The following is a 24,350-nucleotide window of genomic DNA, read 5'->3' on the forward strand; positions in this document are numbered from 1 at the left end:
TTGTCAGTGAGTAATCTGTTTAGGTAGAGTCCCAGTAGATACTCTTTGCTGAATGTTTTCAACCATAAATGGATGCTGTTTCATCGAATGTTTTTCTTTTATCTATTAAGATTATTTCTCCTTTTCTTAGCTTATGTGGCAAATTTTAGGGATGTATGTTTTTTTGATGTTGAGTAATTATTTTCGGGGCAAGTCCTATTTTGGTCATGATGTACTAAATTTGATTCTCTAGTCATTATTTTGGGTGTTTGCATTCATTTTCATTAATGAGATAAGTTTTTTTAAATAGAATCTTTTGATTTTATGTCTGTGTTGCTGTTGTTGTTCAGTGGGGAAGTTGCGTCTGACTCTTGTGACCCCATGGATTACAGCACACCAGGCTTCTCTGTCCTCTTTTATCTTCCAGAATTTGCCAAAATGTATATCCATTGAGTCAGTGATGCCATCCAGCCATCTTATCCTCTGCATCTGGGTTTAAGAATGAATTGAGAACATTCTGTTTTTCTTCTCTTCTAAGATGTTTTAAATGAAAATTATATATGCCTTGAGTGTTTGGTGAAATTCTCCCAAAAGATTTTTGAGGAGGTGAAAGGAGAATTGACCTATGAATACTATCTTAAAGTTTGTGGGTCTAATCAGATTATTTTCTCTCTTTTTAAGGTCATATATATTTTCTAGAAAATGGCCCACTCTAAGATTTTAAGTATATCCACCAACTAAATCACAGCTTTCTTTCGTTTATAATCTTCCAATCAGGATCTCTTATAATTCTGGTCTGACAACTTTCAGTCCTGACATTATTTATTTATGCCTTTGCCCCAGTTTCATTGACACGTCTTGCTTAAATTTGATGAATTATCTTCAAAAATCAATTTATTTGTCTTGTTGTCCCTTCTCGTGTGTATGCTATTTGTCTGACTAATCTTTGCAGTGTTATGATACCCTACTCTGACTCTGTTTGAGTGTTTCTCTTTTTCCATCTGACTTCCTCACTGGAACGTTTGTTTCATAGTTTCTGATGATGTTGTTGACCTGAGTGTACGGAGCATCTTCTGCGTGCTCCGTGCGTCCAGGAGACTTGTATGTAGTTCTTCCTTTGTTGTTTAATTCTAAATATTTTGTCTTTATTTTTGTTTCAGAGATTAAATAACAAGCAGTTTGTCAGAAAAATAAATTTGGCATACTGTGTTTTTCCCTCCTTCATCCAAATTGGGAATTTTTTTCCCATTAAGTAATGAGATTTCTTTGATTCTTGTGAATATGGTAGGAGTGACTTCTATTTCTGCATAGACATTTAAACCATGGTACTTATTGCCATGGCAACCAAAACTACACAATTTAGCAGAATATCTAAGGGAAAACCTGCTTTCTAAATAATTCTCCTTCTGCTCCATTTCCTTACCAAAACACTCATATGTATAATCATTTCCTAAAGAGCTATGAACCTTTTCTTTGTAACTGCACTTTTTTTTCATTTTCTTGTAGATACATTTTTTTTTAATAAAAGGATCCAGAGAAATGAAAAAATGTGAGAGGTTTACCAAAGTTTCATGTATATTGTATTACTCAAAATTGTTTCAAATACTTCATAATAAATATAAAATGATGGTTAAAAATTACCATCCTTATTATAAAAATTACCACATACTATGGAGACAATAATGTTGAAATACAAATATTAATCATGATAACATGATAAATTACTTCAAGAATAGGTCACTTTTATTCAAACGAATAAAGAGCTGTGTGCTTTCCCCTAAGTGCGTGTGTTTAGGAGACATGGGGGGAAAAGAGAGAACCTTTCAGATCTATGAGACTGGCATTTTTAGTATAGAACAGTGGTGCTTTTCCTTTTGGATAATGACTAGTATGTGATTTGCAAATATTATTTGAGGGCCAAATAGATTTAATAATGTATGTAAGAAATTCAGTGATTTACTAGGCTAATAAAAACCCAGGAGCCTTCTCCTGTAGCTCTGTCTTGAGCCAAGAGTGCGGAGGGTAAAGCTTGTCTGTTTTATACAAAGGGTGCCCACGCTCTTGTTTCATTTCTCGCTGGGGAAATGCGTCTGGCCTCTGCTCCACCCCCTGATAACCTGTCCTGCTGGGTGGACTTAACCGAATCTGTACATATTCAGCTCCTCCTCGCCTGTCACTGGCGCACACTGGCAACTCTGCCAGAATAAATAATGGTGCAGCGCTGTTCAGAGACGAGAGCAGAATGCCCCACTCTGCCCCTCGGTGACCCTGCCTCTCCCCAAAGGAACCGGGAAGGAAACCTCCCCACGATTTAAATGGGGTGTGCCTTGTTCTAATATCATTTTCTCTTGGAGGAGGATGGGCTTTTCAACAAAAGGACATTTTTAGTTTTTGTCAGCTCCAAGCTTTTAACTTTTCTCTCTTGACACACTGTCTTATTAAAAATACACTTTCCAAACCTGGCTTTTTCCTGGGTGCAGATGTAATAGGTGGTGAGGCGCATTTATTGTGGTTATCCTTTATTGGAAATTGCCTATAAATGAGCCAGGCTTTGAGCTAGGGATTTTTGCAGCTAATACTGACATTAGGGTGCGGAATGAATTCTTGTCTCCTCTCTTCAGATAGGGGCTTCCCAGGTGGCTCAGTAATAAAGAATCTGGCTGCAATGCAGGAGACTTGGGTTCGATCCCTGGGTCAGGAAGATCCCCTGTAGTAGGAAATGGCAACTTATTGTTGTATTCTTGCCTGAAGAATCCTTTGGACAGAGAAGCCTGGCGGCTGTAGTTCCTGGGGTCACAAAGGGGTGGACTTGACTGAGGCAATTGAGCATGCTCTTCAGATGGTGAAACTGGAGCGCAGAGGGGTTGAGTCAGTGGCCCTCGTCATCCAGCCAGGAGGAGTTAGTGGGCTTGCAGTATGAACCCTACATGTCAGACTTGAAACCTGAGTTTTCCCAGAAACATCTCCCACGTTGAAATGGTCAGAAAATTGAGTTTTTTAAAAAGCATAGTGTTAACGCTACCTTTAAAAAAATATAAATGGTTTCTTTATTTCCTCCCAAGATGATAATTTAGAGTTCACATGTCTGTCCATGGACGTGTCCCTGAGGATAAGACTGCCCTCTGTCCCTCTGTTCTTTGTGTCTGGGTCTCTGTCAGCCAGCAGTATGCTTTGCAGAATGAGGTGCGCCTTTCAAACTACCCATTTGAAAGGTGAGCGAACCAATAAATAAAGTGAAGAAGCGTGGGGCAAAACTGCCCCCGGTTGCTTGCATCTCTGCATCCTTGCCCTGTCCAATACCCCTCTGACACTTCTCTCATCAAGAGGTTAGGTCTGTTCTCTCTACCTTGGCATCTGAGCTTGCCCCCGTGTCTTGCTGTAGCCAAGAGAATACATCCAAAGAGAAGAGGCACCACCTCTAAGGCCTCACACGAGTCTGCTGAGATCCCTGTCGTTGCCCCCTTGCGCTTGAGGCCAGGCTCTTCTTGGGTGGGGAGAGGTGCTGTGAGCCAGCCAAGGGCTGGCCAACCCCAGGGCCCTTGGTGGGTGCTGTCTTAGACCTGCAAACCCCCATCAGGCCACCCACGCTGACAAAAGGGCCTAGAACCATAATAAGGACTTCCTGTTTTGTTTGGTCAGTGAGTTTTGAGGTGGTTGGTTACCAACAATAGCCACTTGCTACAACTCACTATCTAGTTAATTTAATTTTCATGGCGGTTCCTTTGAACTTCAAGTTGCAAGTACATATACTTGAAGGTGATTGTTAGAAAGATAGGTGTCCATTTCCTGGGTGGTCTGAGGGATTTTGAGATGATTGTTGATCCCAGTTCTTCCAAACATTCTTCTCTATCATCTTCTGGGGGGCAGACTAATCACAAACTTTAACAATTTTCAAAATCTACTATTAACTGGCAAAGATAATCCAAAGTGCTCTTTAAAATTTAAATAGAAGGAACCTCATAAAAAGAAGGGTTTGTATTCAGACAGAATTATTATACAGAAAAGGAACCCTATTAAGAAAAGCATGATAATTTTGCAGTCTGTGTATGGCAAGTCAACAGGTTGTATACCTTAAGCTTATACAATATTGTATGTAATTAAATCTTAATAAAACGGTTGAAAAAAGAGAAAAGAATTATAAGTGAAAAGCGAAGCAGCACTTTTTACTGTACTTTCGACTAGTGGGCTGAGATGTTATATAGATCTCACTTTTGTGGATATTCAAGATGGTAGTTAATTTATGAATACAGCAATTTTATCTTTTAACTCAGTTTTAATTTTTTTAAAGGGAGTTGGAAATCGAGAGATCTGGGTTTCTATTCTAAGCTTGACACTTAACATTAATGAAATCTTTAGTGAGACATTTATGTCTTGTGAATCTTAATTTGTTCAACCTCTGAAGCTGCGATAATCACATTTCATTTACTTACAAATGAAGGGTGTTGGCTTATCTCTCTGGCTTGGTTTTGCTTTCAGGACCTAGGATTCTATGATTCCTAGTCAGGATATTTTGGAAGATGTTCCCCCAGTATTCCGTTGCTCACTCATGTCTGACTCTTTGTGACCCCATGGACTATAGCCTGCCAGGCTCCTCTGTCCTTGGGATCCTCCAGGCAAGAATACTGAAGTGGGTTTCCACTTCTGACTCCAGGGGATCTTCCCGACCCAAGAATCGAACCCACGTCTCCTGCGTCTCCATTCTTCACCACTAGTGCCCCCAGGCCCTTGGAAGATGTCAGTCACATCCAAATATCTGGTGGCCCCCTGCTTTCTGGCACAGGGTGAACTCTGAATCAGCCCTCTACACTGCAAATGATGCTAGGATGTTCATATTTCTTACCCCATCTGGGGTCTGACGTGTCAGCAATCAGCCACAGACAGGGTCTGATTCAGCTCTGGCTCCTTCTAAGGCTTTTGTGCGAAACAGCATTCATTTCTTTCCTAAGCTGACTTTGAATTACTTAGGTAACTGTCAGTTCACCTCCTTGCCCGGAGATGACTGAGGACAAAACCTGATATGGATAAATCCCCCAACCTCGCTGCACAAATAAATTAGTTCATCCGTGTTCCAAAGAGCACATGCTCTTTAATTCAGGTTTTCCCCCTTTCTCATACCCACAGGCCTGGAAGGCAAATCAAAGTCAGACAGACGCCCAGGCATTTAGCGTTTTGTCTGATATCGAAAGTGGTGTATTTTACTAATGAGTCGATGCGGGGTAGGCATTTTTGTTAACCGTTAAGAAAACCCTCAGGAGATTTCCAGGGCAGAATTTGAACTAAAGCAGATCATCTCATTAATATGTTAATTTTGCCTAACGGATTGAATCCCGGTTCATCTGATGACCTCTGTCTGCTCCTCCTTGCTAGAAATTGGATGTTGAGTTAAATGCCTGTGTAATACGAGTCGAGATATCAATAAGTGAAATGACAGCGCTGCTGACTGCCGCATGGAATGGGCATTTTGCTGGCTGCAGGCCCTTGACTCCCTCTTGCCAAGGCAGCTATTGCAATAGCAGTCACATAAAGCTATGGTTTTTCCAGTAATTGTGTACAGACGTTAGAGTTGGACCATAAAGAAGTCTGAGCACTGAAGAACTGATGCTTTCAAAACTGTGGTGCTGGACAAGACTCTCTAGAGTCCACTAGACTGCAAAGAGATCAAACCAGTCAATCCTAAAGGAAATCAGTCCTGAATATTCATTGGAAGGACTGATGCTGAAGTTGAATCTCTGATACTTTGGCCACCTGATGCAAAGAGCCAAATGATTGGAAAAGACCATGATGCTGGGAAAGACTGAGGGTGGGAGGAGAAGGGGACGACAGAGGATGAGATGGTTGGATGGCATCACCGACTCAATGGGCATGAGTTTGAACAAGCGCCAGGAGAAGGTGAAGGACAGGGAAGCCTGCAGTTCATGGGGTCCCAAAAAGTCAGACATGACTGAGTCACTGAACAGCAAAATTTCACTCAATCATAAATGATGAAATAGATTTTTGAAAAGAAAAGCAAACACATTTTGTCTGTCAGTAGTTGCAAAAATAATCCTTAAAATGCATTAAACCTGGATTAATTTTTTTTCCTGAAAATAGGTCTTCCTTTCTCTCCATCTTTGTTGAACATTTTATCTGGTAACCAAATGTAGTTTGGAATTTGGTACGTGTGCAATGTGAATAAATGAAAGGAGTGTTCTTTCGACCAAATGCATGCTAGTCTACGTTACTAATTAATAATTTACTTTCCCTAATCGGAACCAGGATCAACGCCATGCTCACCCACGTGCAGCTGGACCGCCTTGGCGTCCTCTGTCCACACAAAGCCCCTGTTGTTACAGAAGGGGAGAGAGTGTGTGTGAGGTCTGGCCGCTCGTGGCTGTCCTCCTTTCTCCTGACTTCCGTCTATACTCGGAGCCCCGCTGTGCAGGCAGCCAGGAGCCATTCTGGGGAGTCGGACCTGAGAGCCCGATCGCGCGGTCCTGGTGCAGGGTGGCAGCGACCAGCTGTGCTCTGGGCTGGCACCTGGCCGTCAGGAAGCACCCCTGCTCTTCCCCGACTCCGGGGTCCCTGCGGCACCTCCCATGCCTAAAAAGCCAGACCCTTGTCTGCACCATCTCTTCTGGGCTCCATTGCCCTGAAGGTCACAGTTACCCTTCCTCCACCAGCTCAGAAGGTGACCACTCTGCACTCAATCACACGTCTTTCCAACAAAGGCTAATGATAGAATTGTAATAGCCTGGTGGCTCAGCAGTGACACCTGCAGTGCAAGAGACACTGCAGGAGCTGAGGGTTCGATCCCTGGGCCGGGAAGATCCCCTGGAGGAGGAAATGGCAACCCACTCCAGTGTTCTTGCCTGGGAGATCCCATGGACAGAGGAGCCTGGTGGGCTACTGTCTATGGGGTCTCAAGAGTCGGACACGACTGAGTGGCTGGGCACGCTCACACACATAGGACATTGTAAACATTAAGAAGTCACCTCTAGGTCTACCACTGAAGACATTCCCAGGTCCTCTTCTCAGATGGACTGTACTTCTTTCCAGGTCTTCTAGATATATAATAGGGCTTATTTGTATAGAATTTATGTATTGATTTCTATTAACTTGACAGCTTCACTAAATCCCTCCTAGGATGCATGTTGTTTAATAAATTGTGTCGTTAGAGTGGGGTATCTGTTACTTCTTTTTGTTGTTTAACTGTAACAGTGGGGATCAGTCCATCTTTAATTGCATTGCAGATCATTGTCTTAGTATTGGTTTCTTGCTTGTGGAAGTCCTGGTTCAAATGGTATGAATTTTTCAAAGCTTTATGCCACGTAAGGAAGTCGTTTTTTAAGAAGGCCCTGCCAATTGCAGCTGCCAACAAAAGTGTTCGGGAATATCTTTCTCATCATAATTTTTCAGAATTCTATTTCTTTTGCAATTTTCATGAGATTGACACTTTACTTTGCTGATTTGACGTTTACATTTCTTCTGTTAGCCACCCTCTTTACTTCTAGAGCACGTTTAAACAACGTTTTCTTAAAGCAACTTCCAGTGACTAGAGACACACTGTGTACTAGCTATTACTCTAGAACTTTCTTTACCTCACTTCTTACATAGGAAATGTCTAGCTGGATGAATATGATTTGTTATCTTAGATTTACAGATGATGAAACTGCAGCTCAGAAAATTTAAGTATTAATGGCTTTGCCAAAGTTATCCAACTAAAAAGTGTTTGAATCCGGATACTTGCGAAGATGGGAGTAACTCCAAAACTTGACAAGCTTCATCACTAGCCTCCTACAAGAGAAACGATGCAGCTCGTTACATGGAAAGCACACACACACACACACACACACAGCAAAGCGACAGGTCAGCCTGAACCTCAGCACCACCGTCCCCACTGAGCGAGCTTCACCCCGACGTCCCTCTGTCCACATTGTAAAGGTGGTGGAAAGAGGCGGGGTGGGTAGAAGATCTGTGAACATGAAAGAGACCATGCATTTTAAAACAATAGTGACCTCTAACAGAATTTAATTGCATTTATACTGTGTATCATCCAGAGGAATTTAGTATCTGCATAATCATACTTTTGAATGTTTTCCTTCGACCTTTCGCAGAACTGAAAGCAAGGGGGAGAAAATGGTTACATTTGTTTTCCTGTATGTGTTTATAGCTTCCTGTTCTAGCATTTGACTCGCTAAACCATGTAGAGTTTATTTGGACACAGGGGGAAAGACTTTATTTTTCTTTTCTTTTCTAAAATACTGAATCAGTTACCTAGAGACCTCCAGTGAATGGTTCGCTGCTTCCTTAACTGACTCACCCTGTTAGCCACGCGATGCTTGTATTAGGGCCATAAAAGTGCTCTCCTTCCTACTCAGGAAGCTCGTATTTGTACTATCAGCAGTAAATAGAGACAGGATAGTGGATCCCGCAAGCCATGCGGCGCGGCCAAGCAAACAAAAGCAAAGCCCGCACCCTCTGTGCCGGCAAGGAGACTGGTGATGGGACAGGGAGCACCGTCGTGGTGCGGGAGCACCGTCGTGGTGAGGGACCGTCACTCCCACCGGCGGAAAATGCGGAGCGCATTCTCCCTGCAGATGCGCTACAGAGAGACATTAACGTGAGGGGTGGGCTGACCAGTGTTCCAGAAGCATCCAGGCCTTTCTTTGCAAGAAGCTCCTCAGGGGTACCCCCCACGCCACCCTGTGCTGCCCCCACAGCCCCGCAGGATGCAGGTTGTTGGTGTCGCCGGGTCAAGCAAGGTCCCCCTCCTCTCCTCGCTCACTCCGTGTGTGGCGTGGAAAGAGGCGGGGCGTTGAGGAAGGGTGCAGGACCGGACACATGGGCTGAGAGAGCGAGGCGGCCGGCGTCTGTGCTTTGACCGTCCCGGAAGAGCGAGTGCTGAGGATGATCGTTTACGCGGGAGAATGACGTCATTACTTGGATCCCTGTCCATTCTGCACCCGCGTTTCATGCTCTTCGCGTTTCTTCTTTATTTACAAGAACGCTTTGAGGAACAGCGTGATTTTTGGAGTGGCTCAGTTTAGTCTGTGAAAGATCATGCATGTGTCTTAATGGGGTTAGCTCATGTTGTACTTATGTGTGAGGAGAAATGGCTTGACTTGCTGCTGGGGTAGCCTGGCGAGGTACAAGTTTTAGCTGAGGAGACCCCTCAACAGGTAGCTGCAAAGTCCTTCAGAGGAAGCAATTCTGGTTGAAGGAGATAACAGAGAAAAAGTGTTTCAGAGAAGCAACTGTTAAACCATCCGTTTATTGTTGCAGTTGGTACTTAGATATCAAACGCATTTTTGTTAATGAGTCTGTGTTTGAATCGAAGCATTCAAAGAACACTTTTCCCTCCTAATTTTCAGGTTTTCACCAGGTTAAGATCACCGTTAGATTATCAACGACGTGTGCAGTGGCCGGGTTTCTCCGACCTGGAGTGGCCGTGGGCAGGGTTAAGGATGCCCGTTCAACTGTGTTCTGTTCCTTTTCAGCTCACAGATGTGGGGCGTTGGGATTCTGGACATCTTCGGATTTGAAGAATTTCAAAAGAATGAATTTGAACAAGTAAGTAGATTTCTTTTGAACTTTTATTAACTGGAATGGTTTTTCCAACTAATAGTTACCTCTTGTGAGTTCATTAGAGACTGTCCCCATGGTTTCTTGCACACATATAATTAAAAGAAGTACTCCGCCACCCTGTTTTAAATTAATGTCCCTGGTTTGTTGACATAGTCATCATTTTTATATGACCTTGTAAACTGGCCTAATCATTTAGTTTTAAACAGAGGCGTTTGTTTAAAAGACAGTATTAAATGAAGACCAGAGCAGTATTTATAGAAATGTCATTTCAACTGGGGCAGAGACAGTGTTGGCATCTCTGAAATGAGGGTGAAGGTCTTTAGAAACCCCTGGCCAAAAATCGGAGTGGACATACTCTTTCACGCTCAATGTTCTTATTTGTAAATTCAGCTTTACGCCACATGCATTCGTATGACTAATGGCCAGCTCATAAAAGGAGGTTAAAGAGGCATTGATTATTTTTAATCCATTTACAATTTAAGGGACTTGAAAGGCACTCAGTTCTTTAGGCATGCTATTAGTATAGTGCAAATAGTTTAATTGAATTAAGTGTATGTAAAAATTAAATGTTAAGAATAGAAATAAAATTTGCTTCAGCAGAGAAGGAAAAATAAACCTGTAAAAGATACAGGTGGAAAAAGGAAAAGCCACGCTGTATTATATTACATGAAAAATTTCAAGTATGCAGTGCTTAGGGTGATTAGTGACACCGGATAAGAAATTAACTAGCATGAGGTTGAAACCCAATTCTGTGACTTTTACTAGCAGAGCTGTCTTGGCCAACATGTAGAATCTGTAATGAGCTTTGGTTTCCTTTTCTGTAATGTCAAGATGGCAACAGACCCACAGAGCTGTGAGCGTAGACAAGCTGCCTATTAAGGAGGTTCTGGGGTCATTTTCCAGCTCTCTGCACGTGTGTAAGAAATGGAGGGTAGCTACGATCACCTCTGTAAGTGGGAGCACCCAAAAACCTTTTCCAATTCGGCCTTTACCCTCCTAAAAATGGGGTGCAAAGCCCTGTGACTAGGTCTTAATCGTGCTGACTCACTTAATCCAGGGTGAATCATCATGAATCATTTCTCTGCAAAGCTCGACCCAAATTCTCCGCTGAAATAATACCAAGGAGACCAGAGTTTGCTGCTCCCTTTGTGCTTCTGCGTCCATGGATTCATGCAAAAGGGAGGACTCCGTGGTTCTGTTTATTTACTGCTCATTATTAAGAGAAGCAGTGATGCCTGTAAGGAAGAAGGCAGTGAAGAGCTGGCAGCAGGCTGTCCCACGCGAGACGCAGGCCTGCAGCTGCCTCCAACAGTGCAGCTCAGCCCCCATGTTTGAATGTTGATGCCAGTCATATTGATTCCTTACATTTTTGTCTTAGAAAAAGACAGATTTCTGGTCTCTAAGGAGACTCACAGTTTCTGCATCTCCTGGTTAGTGACACGCAAAAATCACAGGTGGGCAATGTCCACACGGGCTGGGCTCCCAGGCTCCACTCTGCACCCACGCCTGGGCACCCATCAGGCCTATGCTGGCAGCTGAAATGTACAAAACATTCATATTATCTTTTCATGAAAACTAACATCTTTACTACAGTTACACGTGTCCCTTATCATTCTTTCCTTGTTAAATATTTTAATTATATAGTTAACCACATAGACATGATCTGAGATTTTTATATAACAAAGAATGGCTTTTTTTTAATCTAAAAAAACAAATCTGTTAAATACCAAAAGCTTTAGATACTTAAGACCAAGTAAAAGCTCAAGACCAAGTTTTTTAGACTTAAATTAAGAAAACAATAAATATTTTGAAAGACGTGCTTTTAGTTTGCTGGGTAGGTTGGCCATTGCTTGCTTAATTACTGGGGCACAATAGTACCCCAGAGGCATTTTGAAAAATAAAATTATTTTCTTTGTGAGGAATCATATCTCAACTTATGGTGGATTTAGTAGATTCCTGAATTTGCCTGTGCAGTGTTTTAAAGGCCATTGGTTTGAATGATGCATCTTAGACTCTGAAGTTGCTGATAGAATGGTGGACTTCCGCATGTCGTATTCCACTGGAAACTTGCAGCAGAATGCTTACCAGATCAATATTATATTCAGAACCAAACCCAGAAGGGCCTTAATGTCTTTATAAGTATCTGTTCTATTCTGCTTTGAGCTTATTGACCTATGGGCTTCTCATTAGAATGTCAGCCCCCACAGAGCTGCAGGCAGGTGTGATACCACTTTATGCATATAAAACAAGCTTAGCAGATGTGTTTCAGCTGAAATTTAAAGAGGAAGCTGATAAGAAAAAATCTTGGTCTCCTGGTGGCTCAGACGGTAAAGAATCTTCCTGCAGTGCAGGAGACCAAGGCTCGATCCCTGGGTTGGGAAGATCCCCTGGAGAAGAGAATGGCAACCCACTCTAGTATTCTTGCCTGGAGAATCCCAGGGACAGAGGAGCCTGCTGGGCTGTGGTCCACGAGGTCACCAAGAGTCGGACACAACGGAGTGATCAATCACTAGCAGACATGTTTCAATTAAAATTTAAAGAGCACACTCATAAGAAAAAATCTTTAGTAAATTTGCTAGTGGTTCTTCTTGCTCAGGCATAGGAAAACATATATTTATATATTTCTTGACAATCGTTCATTCATAAGCATTTTCCGTAAGAAACTTGACATATATTTAGGACAGGGACAGTTTGAGAAGCTTCTAAGAAGTACTCCAAAAATCGGGACCGCCATCCTCGGTATGCTCAAGAAGCTCCCGAAGACTAGCTGACAGCTTGTGATACTTTGCCTGGGAGTTTGTTTCAGCTAATAGGAAATGCTAGTGCCCTTAGACATCGTGGTACCACCGATGTTAGTAAAGCGAACGGAATTTAAGGCACGATGTGACAGGGAGAGTCAAAAATATTTTTCAGGTCCAGAGATTATTACTATTTAGACAGCTGAAAAGGACGAATGAAAATATGGCTGCAAACAGCGAGAGAGCCTGACACGGCACGTGTGCATCGGCACGTCAAACAAAGGACTTTTGCGTGTTCTTAAGGCGGTTTACCAGAAGACAGAGGAAACGAAGAAAACATTCACATCATCAAAGCTAGCAACTGGCCTAAGTGAGAGCTAAAATATCCCTGGAAGGTGCATAGTTACAGGTGAAAAATGAAAAAAGATCTCCTGCCTTATTAGAAAGCCTTGATATTACGAAGGTCCGGATTCTCCCCAAGTTACTTTGTAAGTATAACTTGGTGCGATCTCACTACAAATAAATGAAGAATGAATGACGAAATTAGAGCAAGTCAGCGTTACCGCCCCTGATAAGTGATGGATCTAGGCATCTCTGCCGTGAGGACCGCTCACAGCTGACTTACAAAGAAGGGCGGCAGTATACCAGATGCTTGTCAAGTGTCCTGCCGAGGAAGGGAGGATGGAAAGAAAGGAGGACAGAAGGAAGGAAAGGAAAAGTCCTGAGCGTCATGAGGTGCATTGATGCAACTGCTAACTAACAGAACCTGGGGACGGAGGACGGACTTCCCTGGCGGGCCAGTGGTTAAGACTCCACCTTCCATTCTGAGTTCGATTCCTGGTCCGAGAGCTGAGATCCCACATGCCTCAAGGCCCCAGAATTCAAAATATAAGACAGGAGCAGTATTTGTAGCAAATTCAATAAAGACTGTAAAAATGGCCCTCATCAAAAAAATAAAAATTTAAAAAACAGCTGATGACAGAACGCTAAACTAAACCACAGGAGTTCACCCGACAAAATCTAAGCTGTGAGAAGCAGTGCAAGACGAATGACCTGATTTCTTCAACATGTAAAATGCAAGAAGAAGGTGACTGCCAGATCTAAGGAGCTCTAAGAGACGTATAAATCAGTTACGTATATAGGCATTATGTGGGTCCTGATTTGCTTAAGTGTAAAAATTATGATTAATGTAATGTGAAATCTGGGTATTTGACAAAATTAAAAAATTATCCTTGATAGAAATTATATGTGATATAGATACTGTGAAGGTACTTTTCAAAAGACATTGTAGCTTAGAGAATTATACTCAAATATTTGCAGTTAAATGACACAATGTCTGAGAATTGCTTCAGTGAATCTAATTTTGAGGGTAATGGACAAGGAAATGGATAAGGCAGAATTGGCCATGAGGTGGTAATTGTTGATAATTGTTGAAGTCGGTTGATTGCAGATGAGGTTTACTGGGTTATTCTTTTCATTGCTGAGTATGTCGAGATCGTCCTTAATATACAGGTGCCCCTCTGAGATACTGCTGACTCAGCTCCAGACCACAGAGAAAAAGCAAACACTGCCAAACCTAGTCACATGCATTTCCGTTTGTTTCACAGTGCATATGAAAGTAATGTTTGCACTGCACTGTATCTATTAAGTGTGCTATAGCTTAAATCTGAAACAACAAAAAAACCCAGCACTGATGTCTGCACCCTAATAATAAAGACTTCATTCCTAAAAAGCACCATCATCTGAGCCTTCAGCAAGTCTTTGTAGAAACACCAAAGATCAATGATCACAAGTCACCATAACAAATATAATAATAATAATAATAAGTTTGAAATATTGCAAGAATTACCAAAATGTGACACAGAGGCATGAGTTGAGCAACTACTGTTGAAAAGCTGATGCTGGTAGAGTTACCTGACCCAAGGTAACTCGAGAGCTTCAACTGGTGAAAAAGGCAGTGTCTGTGAAGCACAATAAAATACGGTATGCCTGTACCATCTAGAATAAATGAGAAAACTCTAAGATTATATAAATATTATTTTAATAAATGCTAGAATGTGTTCTCCCAACAGTTGCTATTGCCAAGCTCTGCAGGCTACAGATCTTCACCAAAGTCATAAAGAACAAAGTAGTGGAAGCTAATGATTTAACATTCAATAATTTCCCCCAATTTCCCACTAGACACATAGCATGCAGCCACGTGAAGTGAGACTTCAACCATGCAGTCTATAAACTGCTTCTCAGCAATCTGCTATAAGAATACAGTGAGTTTGGAAAGATAACGCAGTCGTTCAAAGTAAAAGCTTCTGTTGTGGAGGATAAGATCATGACAGCTGACCAGTCGTCAAGTGAGGCTTCCTCTAAGTGAATTTCAGCAGAGTCTTCAAGGGTTTGAAACATTTCCCTGCTTACAAAATCTTTTCTAAAGAGGGAGATTTCTTGGAAAGTCCTGGTGAAGAATAACTCAGGTTTGGGCTAAGTGTTCAAAGGTTTGGAAAAAGCCAAATGCCTGGACTTCTAAAGTTCTATGAAATAAGATTATATAGTTTGTCAACCTCAACCTTTAAAAAACCCCATGCAATCCCTAGTTGTGAAATCACTATCCTAGATATGATACAGAAAGAAATCAGTGGACATATGGAAAGAAAGTGGAAGTGTTAGTCGCTCAGTCATGTCCAACTCTTTGCCAGCTCATGGACCGTAGCCCACCAGGCTCCTCTGTCCATGGGATTCTCCAGGCAAGCATACTGGAGTGGGTTGCCGTTCCCTTCTCCAGGGAATCTTCCCGACCCAGGGAGTGAACCTCAGTCTCCCGCTTTGCAGGCAGATTCTTTACTATCTGAGCCACCAAGGAAGCCCAGAGGATATATTAACAGCCATCAATTGAACCCATCAGTTGAACTCAAGCCATTTGCTCTTGATGTACATAATTCCATTTTACAGATGGGAAAAGTGAGAGTGCTATGGTCTCTGCTCTGTAAGAAAGTGTTTTCTCGGAACCTGGAAGGGTCCATTTTTTCTGGCTCATTTGCATCAGAGTCCTCTGTGGTTCATTCATTCAACAAATGTTTTCTGTATGTGTACCAATTTCCAGACTCTGCATTAGGCGCTAGGAAGGGTATGCGTATTACAGTGAGGTAGGTGGGGCACAAATGTGAGAAGGACTAATTCTAAGTGGATATCTTGGGAGAAGAACTAGGAAAACCTTAGTGAGGAAAAGGCTTCTGTTTTCACCCCTCGTATGGCAAGTCCCATGTATTGTTCCTCTGATTTTTTTGATTGAAGTATAGTTAATTTGTGCAGTGTTTTATTGACTGCAGGTGTACAGCAAAGTGGTCCAGTTATGTATGTGCATAGATTCCCTTTCGGATTCTTTTCCACTACAGGCCATTACAAGAAATTGAGTGTAACTCCCGATGCTGCACAGTAGGCCCTTGTTTCTAACCTAGTTTAGGGCGCCTTTTCCTCCACATCTTCTCCAGCATTTGTAGATTTTTTAATTATGGCCATTCTGACTGCTTGGGGGGTGATACTTCATTGTGGTATTTAATCATAGCACATGTTCTGATAGACTATTAGGTATCCATATAATCTATTTTCAGCTCAATGAATTGATCTACGAATACAAGAAATTACCCTAACCTTGTTTCATATTTAAATTCCCAAATCATGCATTCATTAAAGGTCTAGCTCTGACAACATTTTCTCTATCTAATTTTCTGGAATTTTCTGGAATCTTTTCAGGAACTCACCACACTATTGATAACACAATATAAGAAAAAAATAGAATGAGGAAATTAATTGTTTTACATAGCAGAACCCTAGTATAGTTCTATTCCGATTCCTATTGAAAAACAAGCAGATTAATTAATGACACGCTATGCTATTGTAATGTACTTCTTGTAATAATATTGTAGTCTATGTTTAAAAATAGTGTGGTTAGAGGGCTTCAGGTTAACCGTTTTGAAAACATTTTGGGGGGAACAAAAAAAAAATGAAGCCGAAGAAAGCAATTTTGAGCATGGAAAATGCACATTTAATGAATTTTTTTCCCCGCAAGACTTTTTAACTTAAACAATATCACCATTTTAGAGCTAAGGAGACTAAGGTTCAGAGAATTTAAGCGGCTCAAGGAAGAACACACAGAACCAGCATCTGATTCCAGAACGTTTCAAAGGTTGTTTGAAAGTTAAAGGTTCATTATTATTATATGATACATTTCCTAAGCTTTAATTGCTACCTTCTTATGGGTCTATATTTTTTTGTATTTCTCTTATGATACAATATTATTTATTTATTTATTCTATGAAATATAGAGGCAATAAACTTTTAATGAATTTTATACGCCATTGTTTTTTTCATAGTGGAGTTTTTCAGCAAATCCAGTTGTTTAATATAAATAAGTGAGCTGGCGAGGGCAGGCGTATCTTCTTCCCTGTAGAGTGAAGTCAGGCCTTTTATTGCACTTGGTTTCGTTCGGCTTCACAGACATTGCGTTGTTTACAAATTAAAGTTTTGGGACAACCCTTCATCAAGCACGCTTTGCTGGTGCCATTTTTCCGATAGCTTCTGCCCAGTCCATGTCTTCCTGTCATGCTTCAGTAATTCTCCCGTGCCATGCTTGTTTGTTATCATCATATTCGTTACAACGGTCTGTGATCGGTGAGCGTTAGTATTACTGCTGAGACTTGCTGAAGGCCCAGACGCTGCTCCGAGTATTTTGAGCAGTAAAGTAGCTTTTAATTATGTACATTTCTTTAGACACAATGCTATTGCACACTTAGTGGAGTGCAGTGTGGTGTACGCGTTTCTCGGTGAATCCCCTGCATTCACCAAGGAGTTTGGTTCTGGGGAGCCAAAAGACGCATGTGATTAGCCTTATTGCCACAGTCCTGTTCCTGCCCTGGTCTGGAACTAAACTCAAAGTATCTCTGGGGTATGCCTGCGCCAGGGTGATTAAAAGGAAGTGCTACAAAATATAATAGGAAGAATTAATGTATTTGAAAATATGTATCAGGTCACTTTAGATAAAGAGTCAGTTGAGTTCTTTTGATGACAACTAACCAGGAAAAAGCTCAGCTTTACAATAATGAGTCTGCAGATCCAAAGCCCCAGGAGTGCTGCCTGGGAGCATGGTTCCGTTTAGCCTTCTGCTAACAATCAATAGTGGCTACAATTTCTGGGGTTATTCCTGTAACTCAGATGTTCTTCCCTTATGATCACGAGCTCTTGCAGCACCTTCTCAGAAAGCTGAGGGACATCTAGAAGCCTTCCTGGGGCCACATGGGAATTCACATGCAAATCCATTGGGTCCCAGAGTGGCACTTTTGAGCCATTCTCTTTCTTTCTCTGGCACCTTAGCCAGGGCTCTGAAGTCTGTGATGTTTTCAGTATCTCTTTGTCGTTGTCCAGCCACTAAGTCGTGTCTGATTCTTTGTGACCTCATGAACTGCAGCCACCAGGCTTCCCTGTCCTTTACCATCTTCTGGAGTTTGATCGAACTCGTGTCCGTTGAATCAGTGATGCCATCCAACCATCTCATCCTCTGTTGCCCTCTTCTCCTCCTGCCCTCAATCTTTCCCAGCATCAACGTCTTTTCCAGTGAGTCAGTTCTTCACATCAGGTGGCCGAAATATTGGAGCTTCAGCTTCAGCATCAGTCCTTCCAATGAATATTCAGGTCTGATCTCCTTTAGGGTGGACTGGTTTGATCTCCTTGCAGTCCAAGGGTGCCGGGGTCCAGTCCTGGTGGATCCAGGGTAATTCAAAGGGGAGACGGAGTAGGCGTCCTAGGAAAAAACTTATTTAATTACAGATATATAGAGAGATTAGAAACGGATAGTGTAGTAGGAAAAATAGTGGAGAAAAGGAGACTGAATAACTTGGTTTACGTGGAATACCAATCACCACCTACATAGGCCACAGGCGTCTTTCTGTTCTCCCGAAGGAGAGGAGGCACTGAGGCCTCCCTGGTCCAATCTTAGAAGCCCAGGCAAAGTTAGTAGGCTTGGTGAGTACCCACATACCAGATGGGAATTCAGCCAGAAGGGAAGAAAATGACACGGGGGAATCAGTCTTTCCAGAAACTGATCCGATTTCTTTATTTTTTAGGTTTGTTTATATACCTTTTGTTATACATAGGATGAATACAGAGTCATGCGGGGGTCTACAGACCTGACCCTTGTCACAATCAGGTGCTTTGTATAAAATTATACAAAGGTCTTACGGGTTTTACATCATCTTCTGGCCATGAGGCCTGCTGACATTTTATGATCCTTTCTTTCTGATAACCAAAAAACTTATTTTTTCCAAGGGTGTTTTTTCTTAAACCAGGCGCCACCCTCTGAAGGTAGCAGATAAAGTTGCATTCCTATAGGGTGAGGGTGTAGCGAGTTACAATCAAGAAAGGAACTTACTTAGCCTAAGGTTTAACATGATTAATCTTAAAGGTTAATACTAATTTTTCCTATATGCTAGTTGTATTCATTATAAGGGCAGGGAATATGGAGATTTAGCAGCAAATAATGGCTCAACAAATGAAAACCCTTCACCAGTGTTCCCCTGAAGATCTATTTAGTCTTAAGATAGTGATAAAGTTAAATTTTTGCATAGCAAGGACACAGTGATTTATAACAAAGTACAGTGATCTATAACAAAAGAGAAAATTCGTTAACTCAAAAAGTCTAGTATTGCTAACATCAAAAACTACTATATTTCCTTTACTATATTCCAAATGCATTGATTAGTATATTCCCAGGTGCCTAAGGATATGGACGCCTGGCGGCAATCATTGACTCAACAATGAGAAAAGCCCTGTGCTAATTAAGACTTTCAAAATACTCCAGACTCTCTGTGCTATTTATTGTTGAGAGGTTGTCACACAAGCTAGTCTGTCAGCAGAGAGGTTTGACCTGAGACACCCTTGTCACACCCAGGGCAGGGAATTAGCAGTAATTATTGGCGCAATAAATGAAAAACCCCTTCACCAATATAATTCCTAATCAACCCACTATACTATACTAATAATTTTTTAATTTCTCAAAAGAGTCTGTATTTAGAAAGTTTTAAAGCATCTCGTGCCTCTCATGGTTGGGAGGCTGTAAACAATCACATGTGGCCAGACGAACCCGCTCAGGCAGGCTAGAGAGAACCTTCAGAGGAGTTTGTAAGTTGAAACACCCTTGTCACGCCCAGGAATTTTTGTTGACTGGAGCTGCACATTTACTCCTTCTCCAAGAGAACTGGTGGGGAACAGCCCCCCATAAAGTCAGAGGTGTAGGCGAGAGCATGAAACAGTAAAGTAGGCAGACTCTGGTTTTGGGGGTAGATGCTTGGGAACAGGGGGTTTCCTGAGGCTTGATCAGGCCTTTGCGCATGCCAAGCCTCCTTCCTCATGACCTTTGCCATGGGCGGAGTTCCTCACGCCGGCCCCTGGCACAAGGGACTCTCAAGAGTCTTCTCCAATACCACATTTCTAAGACCTCAGTTCTTCAGTGCTCAGCCTCCTTTGTGGCCCATATCTCTAGGCTTTGTGTTTAATCCTGGATAAGGAGAACTCTTTGAAAAAGACCTTTATTCCAGTATTGTTTGTGTATTTCAATCTGACATTAGCAGATTGTGATGCAGAATATGGCAAGAAAATTAGCTAATACGTTTATTGTTGACCAACCCCTAAATATTGGCGATTCACATTAAAGGAGATTATAGGCATGAATTAATCTCATTAAAATGTTGGATTTATTTTTAATTTTTATTTATTTATTTATTTTTTACTTTACAGTATTGTATTGGTTTTGCCATACATCACCATGAATCTGCCACGGGTGTACACGGGTTCCCCACCCTGAACCCCCCTCCCACCTCCCTTGAATTTAACTTTTGAACCCCTGTTGAAAAATGACAGAATCCCTAAAATACAGAAGGAAGAGAAAGTGTTTTTGTTATCTGTATAAAAATAATGTCTCCATGCCTGTGAAGTAACTTCCAGCTATATTAGCTTAAAACCTATGACACAGAATTTGATTTGAAATCTCAGTGAGAATCCAGAGACGGAAAGGGTGTTTGGTTTCTTAACAAAACAGTAATCTTCCCAGAAGATTGCCCAGGTGGCACTAGTGGTAAAAAACCCGCCTGCCGGTTCAGGAGACATAAGAGACGTGGGCTCGATCCCTGCTTCAGGAAGATTCCTGGAGGAGGGCATGGCAACCCACTCCAACATTCTTGCCTGGATAAACCCATGGGCAGGAGGAGCCTGGTGGGCTACAGTCCATAGAGTCGCAAAGAGTTGGACACGACTAAGCAACTGAGCCCGCACGCAAATATCAAGGACCTTTTGGCATGGGATGGGTCAAATGTCTCACGAGGCAGATGTCTAAAGGACATTTTGGTGTTTTATTTTTTGCTGCTGTTGTTTTAATTTATTTTAATTTGGGGTATATTTTCTTTGAGCTTCCCTGGCGGCTCAGCAGTAAAGAATCTGCCCGCCAATGAAGGAGACGTGGGTGTGAACCCTGGGTAGGAAAGATCCCCTGGAGAAGGAAATGGCAATCCATTCTGGGGTTCTTGCCTGGGAAATCCCATGGACAAGGGGAGCCTGGTGGGCTACAGCCCGCAGGGTCTCCAAAGAGTTGAATGGTCCTGAGCAACTAAAACATCAACAACAAATAGTTTCTCCCCCGTGTTGAGTGAGTCTCTGCTGTGCAGAATGAATCAGCTGTACGTAGTAGACATGTGCCCCTGCCTCTTGAGCCTCGCTCCCACTAAAGGACACCTTGGACAGAAACAAATGTCCTTTAAGGTATAATGGTATGATATATGCCATGCATGTGTGTGTGTGTGTGTAAATTGATGTGGAAATCAGTTAATGGACTGTGTATGCCATCATCTGTCTCCACGTTCGAATCACCCGGAAAACTTCTAAAATCTATCAATGCCAGGCCCCACTCTGATTTAATTGGTATGGGGTCAGACCCAGACATCAGCCTTTTTTAAAAGCGCCTGGTCAATTCCAGTGTTCGGTAGGATTTTGAATCCCCGTCTAACGCCTGGGGCTCTGCCTTCAGCTGGAGTCAGCTTTAATTAATCTCCACTTTAATTCTGTGATGCATATGTCACGCTTTATTATATTTTTGCTTCAGATAAATTTCACTGAGTAATAAAAATAAAGGGGGAACAGTTGGTGAAAATTTACTCAAGAAATTAAGTTTGTCATTAATACAAATGATGGGCCATCTGGATAAGCAATAATGGCCTGTTACTAAAGAGTGTTTTCAAAGGGTGCCTGGCTTTTACTATTAAACCGCCCCACAATGGCAGCTAATGTACAAAGCATGTATTTTAATCAGAGAAGGTGCATGCTGATTAAACAGTTCTTAATAATTGTTCATTATCATTTATGAAAACCCACCTTTTACCTACATTAACGTCTACTCCAGGGAATACTGGGGGATTTTAATGAAACTCAAACACAGTTCCATGGGTAGAGTTGAAAAATAAAATAATGACTGTTTTGCATTGACGTCAGTGATAGTCTCAATTACTGATGCAGATTTATGCTTCTAGATACATAAGCTACTTTGCCTTTGCAGATCTTTCTTTCTGTCTTTCTCTGACGGTGTTTAACACACGCGTGCATATGCACACGTAACACAGACAGCTCAGGGAGGACAAACCAAGAGCGTGCAGGTCCTTGTCCTGATTCTGGCCACTGTTCCATTCAGTTCAGTTCAGTTCAGTTCAGTTGCTCAGTCGTGTCCGACTCTTTGCAACCCCATGAATCGTAGCACGCCAGGCCTCCCTGTCCATCACCAACCCCCAGAGTTCACTCAGACTCACGTCCATCGAGTCCATGATGCCATCCAACCATCTCATCCTCGGTCGTCCCCTTCTCCTCCTGCCCCCAATCCCTCCCAGCATCAGAGTCTTTTCCAATGAGTCAACTCTTCACATGAGGTGGCCAGAGTACTGGAGTTTCAGCTTTAGCATCAGTCCCTCCAGTGAACACCCAGGGCTGATCTCCTTCAGAATGGACTGGTTGGATCTCCTTGCAGTCCAAGGGACTCTCAAGAGTCTTCTCCAACACCACAGTTCAAAAGCATCAATTCTTCGGCACTCAGCTTTCTTCACAGTCCAACTCTCACATCCATACATGACCACTGGAAAACCATAGCCTTGACTAGACGGACCTTCGTTGGCAAAGTAATGTCTCTGCTTTTGAATATGCTATCTAGGTTGGTCGTAACTTTCCTTCCAAGGAGTGTCTTTTAATTTCATGGCTGCAGTCACCATCTGCAGTGATTTTGGAGCCCCAAAACAAAGTCTGACCCTGTTTCCACTGTCTCCCCGTCTATTTCCCATGGAGTGATGGGACCGGATGCCATTAGTGACATGCATTTTTTTTTTTTTTTCTTTTCAGCAAGGGGCCGGCCTCAGGGCGCTATGTCCACAGCCATCCCCCTAGCTGCCTGTCCTGGTGGTTCTGAAGTTCACGCTGTTAGCACTTTTTAAATATTTTAACCTTTGCTGAAACAGTGAGTGCGATGAGCAATTTAGAATAGGGAAAGGAAAACTGTTCTCGTGAAAATGTTTGTATGCATGACTTCAAAATGAGTTTGAAAAACGTCTACTTCTAATCCCATGTGCTCACTGTGATTTCCTTAAATGCATCACTCACTGCTGTTAGAAATCCAGGCCCACATTCTGTTAAAAAAGGCTGCAAGTCAGAAATCACAGGCAATTCACAGTACATATCTAACTGGAGTTTTCCTTGGGATTTTAATAATTTTTTTTTTCTCCCCAGAATACAAAGAACTCAGTGTACAATTAAAAGTTCCGATATATTGTAAGGATCCCCCACCCCCCGTCACCGAGTCCCACCCAACACTGCAGTTTCGAAACGGAAACAACGGGACAGAAGCTATATGTTTTATGAATCATTTTGGCCAGGAGAGCATTCATTTGGCCTCCTCTGTTTAGAAGCGCAGGCCAAATCTTTTTTTTCTTTGTTACCCAAAGTTTGGTAGATTATTTTAGACTTTCCTTCCTGCGGGGGGAGAAAAGCAAGGGGAAAAAAGACCAAAAGCCCTTTTCCAGCTCTTTCTAACCACAGTGGCTTTCTCCACATTCACGTTTGGTATTGTCATCCTTTCTAAACAGTGGATCGATTCATTGAAATCCATATTCAGTTCAGTAAAATGTTAGGAAGCAAAACCAATTAAAATGTCTAGTTTTTATTATAAAAGCATTTGAGTCAGTTCAAACACTGTAGCCAGGTGTGTATATAGAGGTAGTCAGCTATAAACAGTCAGGAGCAAGAGAATTTAGTCAGTTGTCATCAAAAGTAATGTTTATAACAGAGCTGAAGTCTATTCTGAATGCGAAACGATAAGAGAACTATCATATTGTATATAATTCATAGATACCATATATTATTTATATGAAATTATTATATTGAATGTTTGAGAAATCTACATCTACCTAAGTCTTTTTAACTAGAGCATCTCAAAATGAGGGGAAGGATGCTGCTGCTGCTAAGTCGCTTCAGTCATGTCCGACTCTGCAACCCTGTAGACGGCAGCCCATTAGGCTCCTCTGTCCCTGGGATTCTCCAGGCAAGAACACTGCAGTGGGTTGCCATTTCCTTCTCCAATAGGGGAAGGATAAGTGTCATATAATATGGATGTCACTTCTACAGCAGAGAATCAGCCATTGCTGGGCTTATTTCAGAATCCTTTATCAGACTTCTTGTTATTTTTTCATGTAATAATGGACATCATGTTATTTTTCACAGCTTCTCCATTTAAGTCTTGGGTGATCTATTTCCCCAAATATATAACATTTAGGCCCACCTTCTGTAACTACTTCTAAATCAAACTGCTGAGATGTAGGATCTATTTGCGTTGTCTTAGATGATTCAATGCATATTTTAATGTCGAAAAGTTTGAAAAATTTCAATTGTGTATATCATCTAATCAAAGTGAATCTTTTCCAACGGCTTCATTTCATAATGGAGCCATTTACTTTCTGTACATTTACTATAAATATTTCACTTCAAATTGAAGAAATTTCTTTT

General features: G+C 41.9%; 1 protein-coding gene across 1 annotated transcript in view; it reads left to right on the forward strand.

Moving 5' to 3' along the window:
• Positions 1-24,350, forward strand: part of MYO16 (myosin XVI) — a 527,889-nt gene that overhangs the window by 339,144 nt on the left and 164,395 nt on the right. Inside the window, exon 21 of the mRNA XM_042255055.2 lies at positions 9,456-9,528. Coding sequence (XP_042110989.1) covers positions 9,456-9,528 — 73 coding nt within the window. The remainder of the gene's footprint in view (positions 1-9,455; positions 9,529-24,350) is intronic.

Source organism: Ovis aries, chromosome 10 (assembly GCF_016772045.2).
Source record: "Ovis aries strain OAR_USU_Benz2616 breed Rambouillet chromosome 10, ARS-UI_Ramb_v3.0, whole genome shotgun sequence".
In the NCBI taxonomy this organism is placed as follows: Eukaryota; Metazoa; Chordata; class Mammalia; order Artiodactyla; family Bovidae; genus Ovis; species Ovis aries.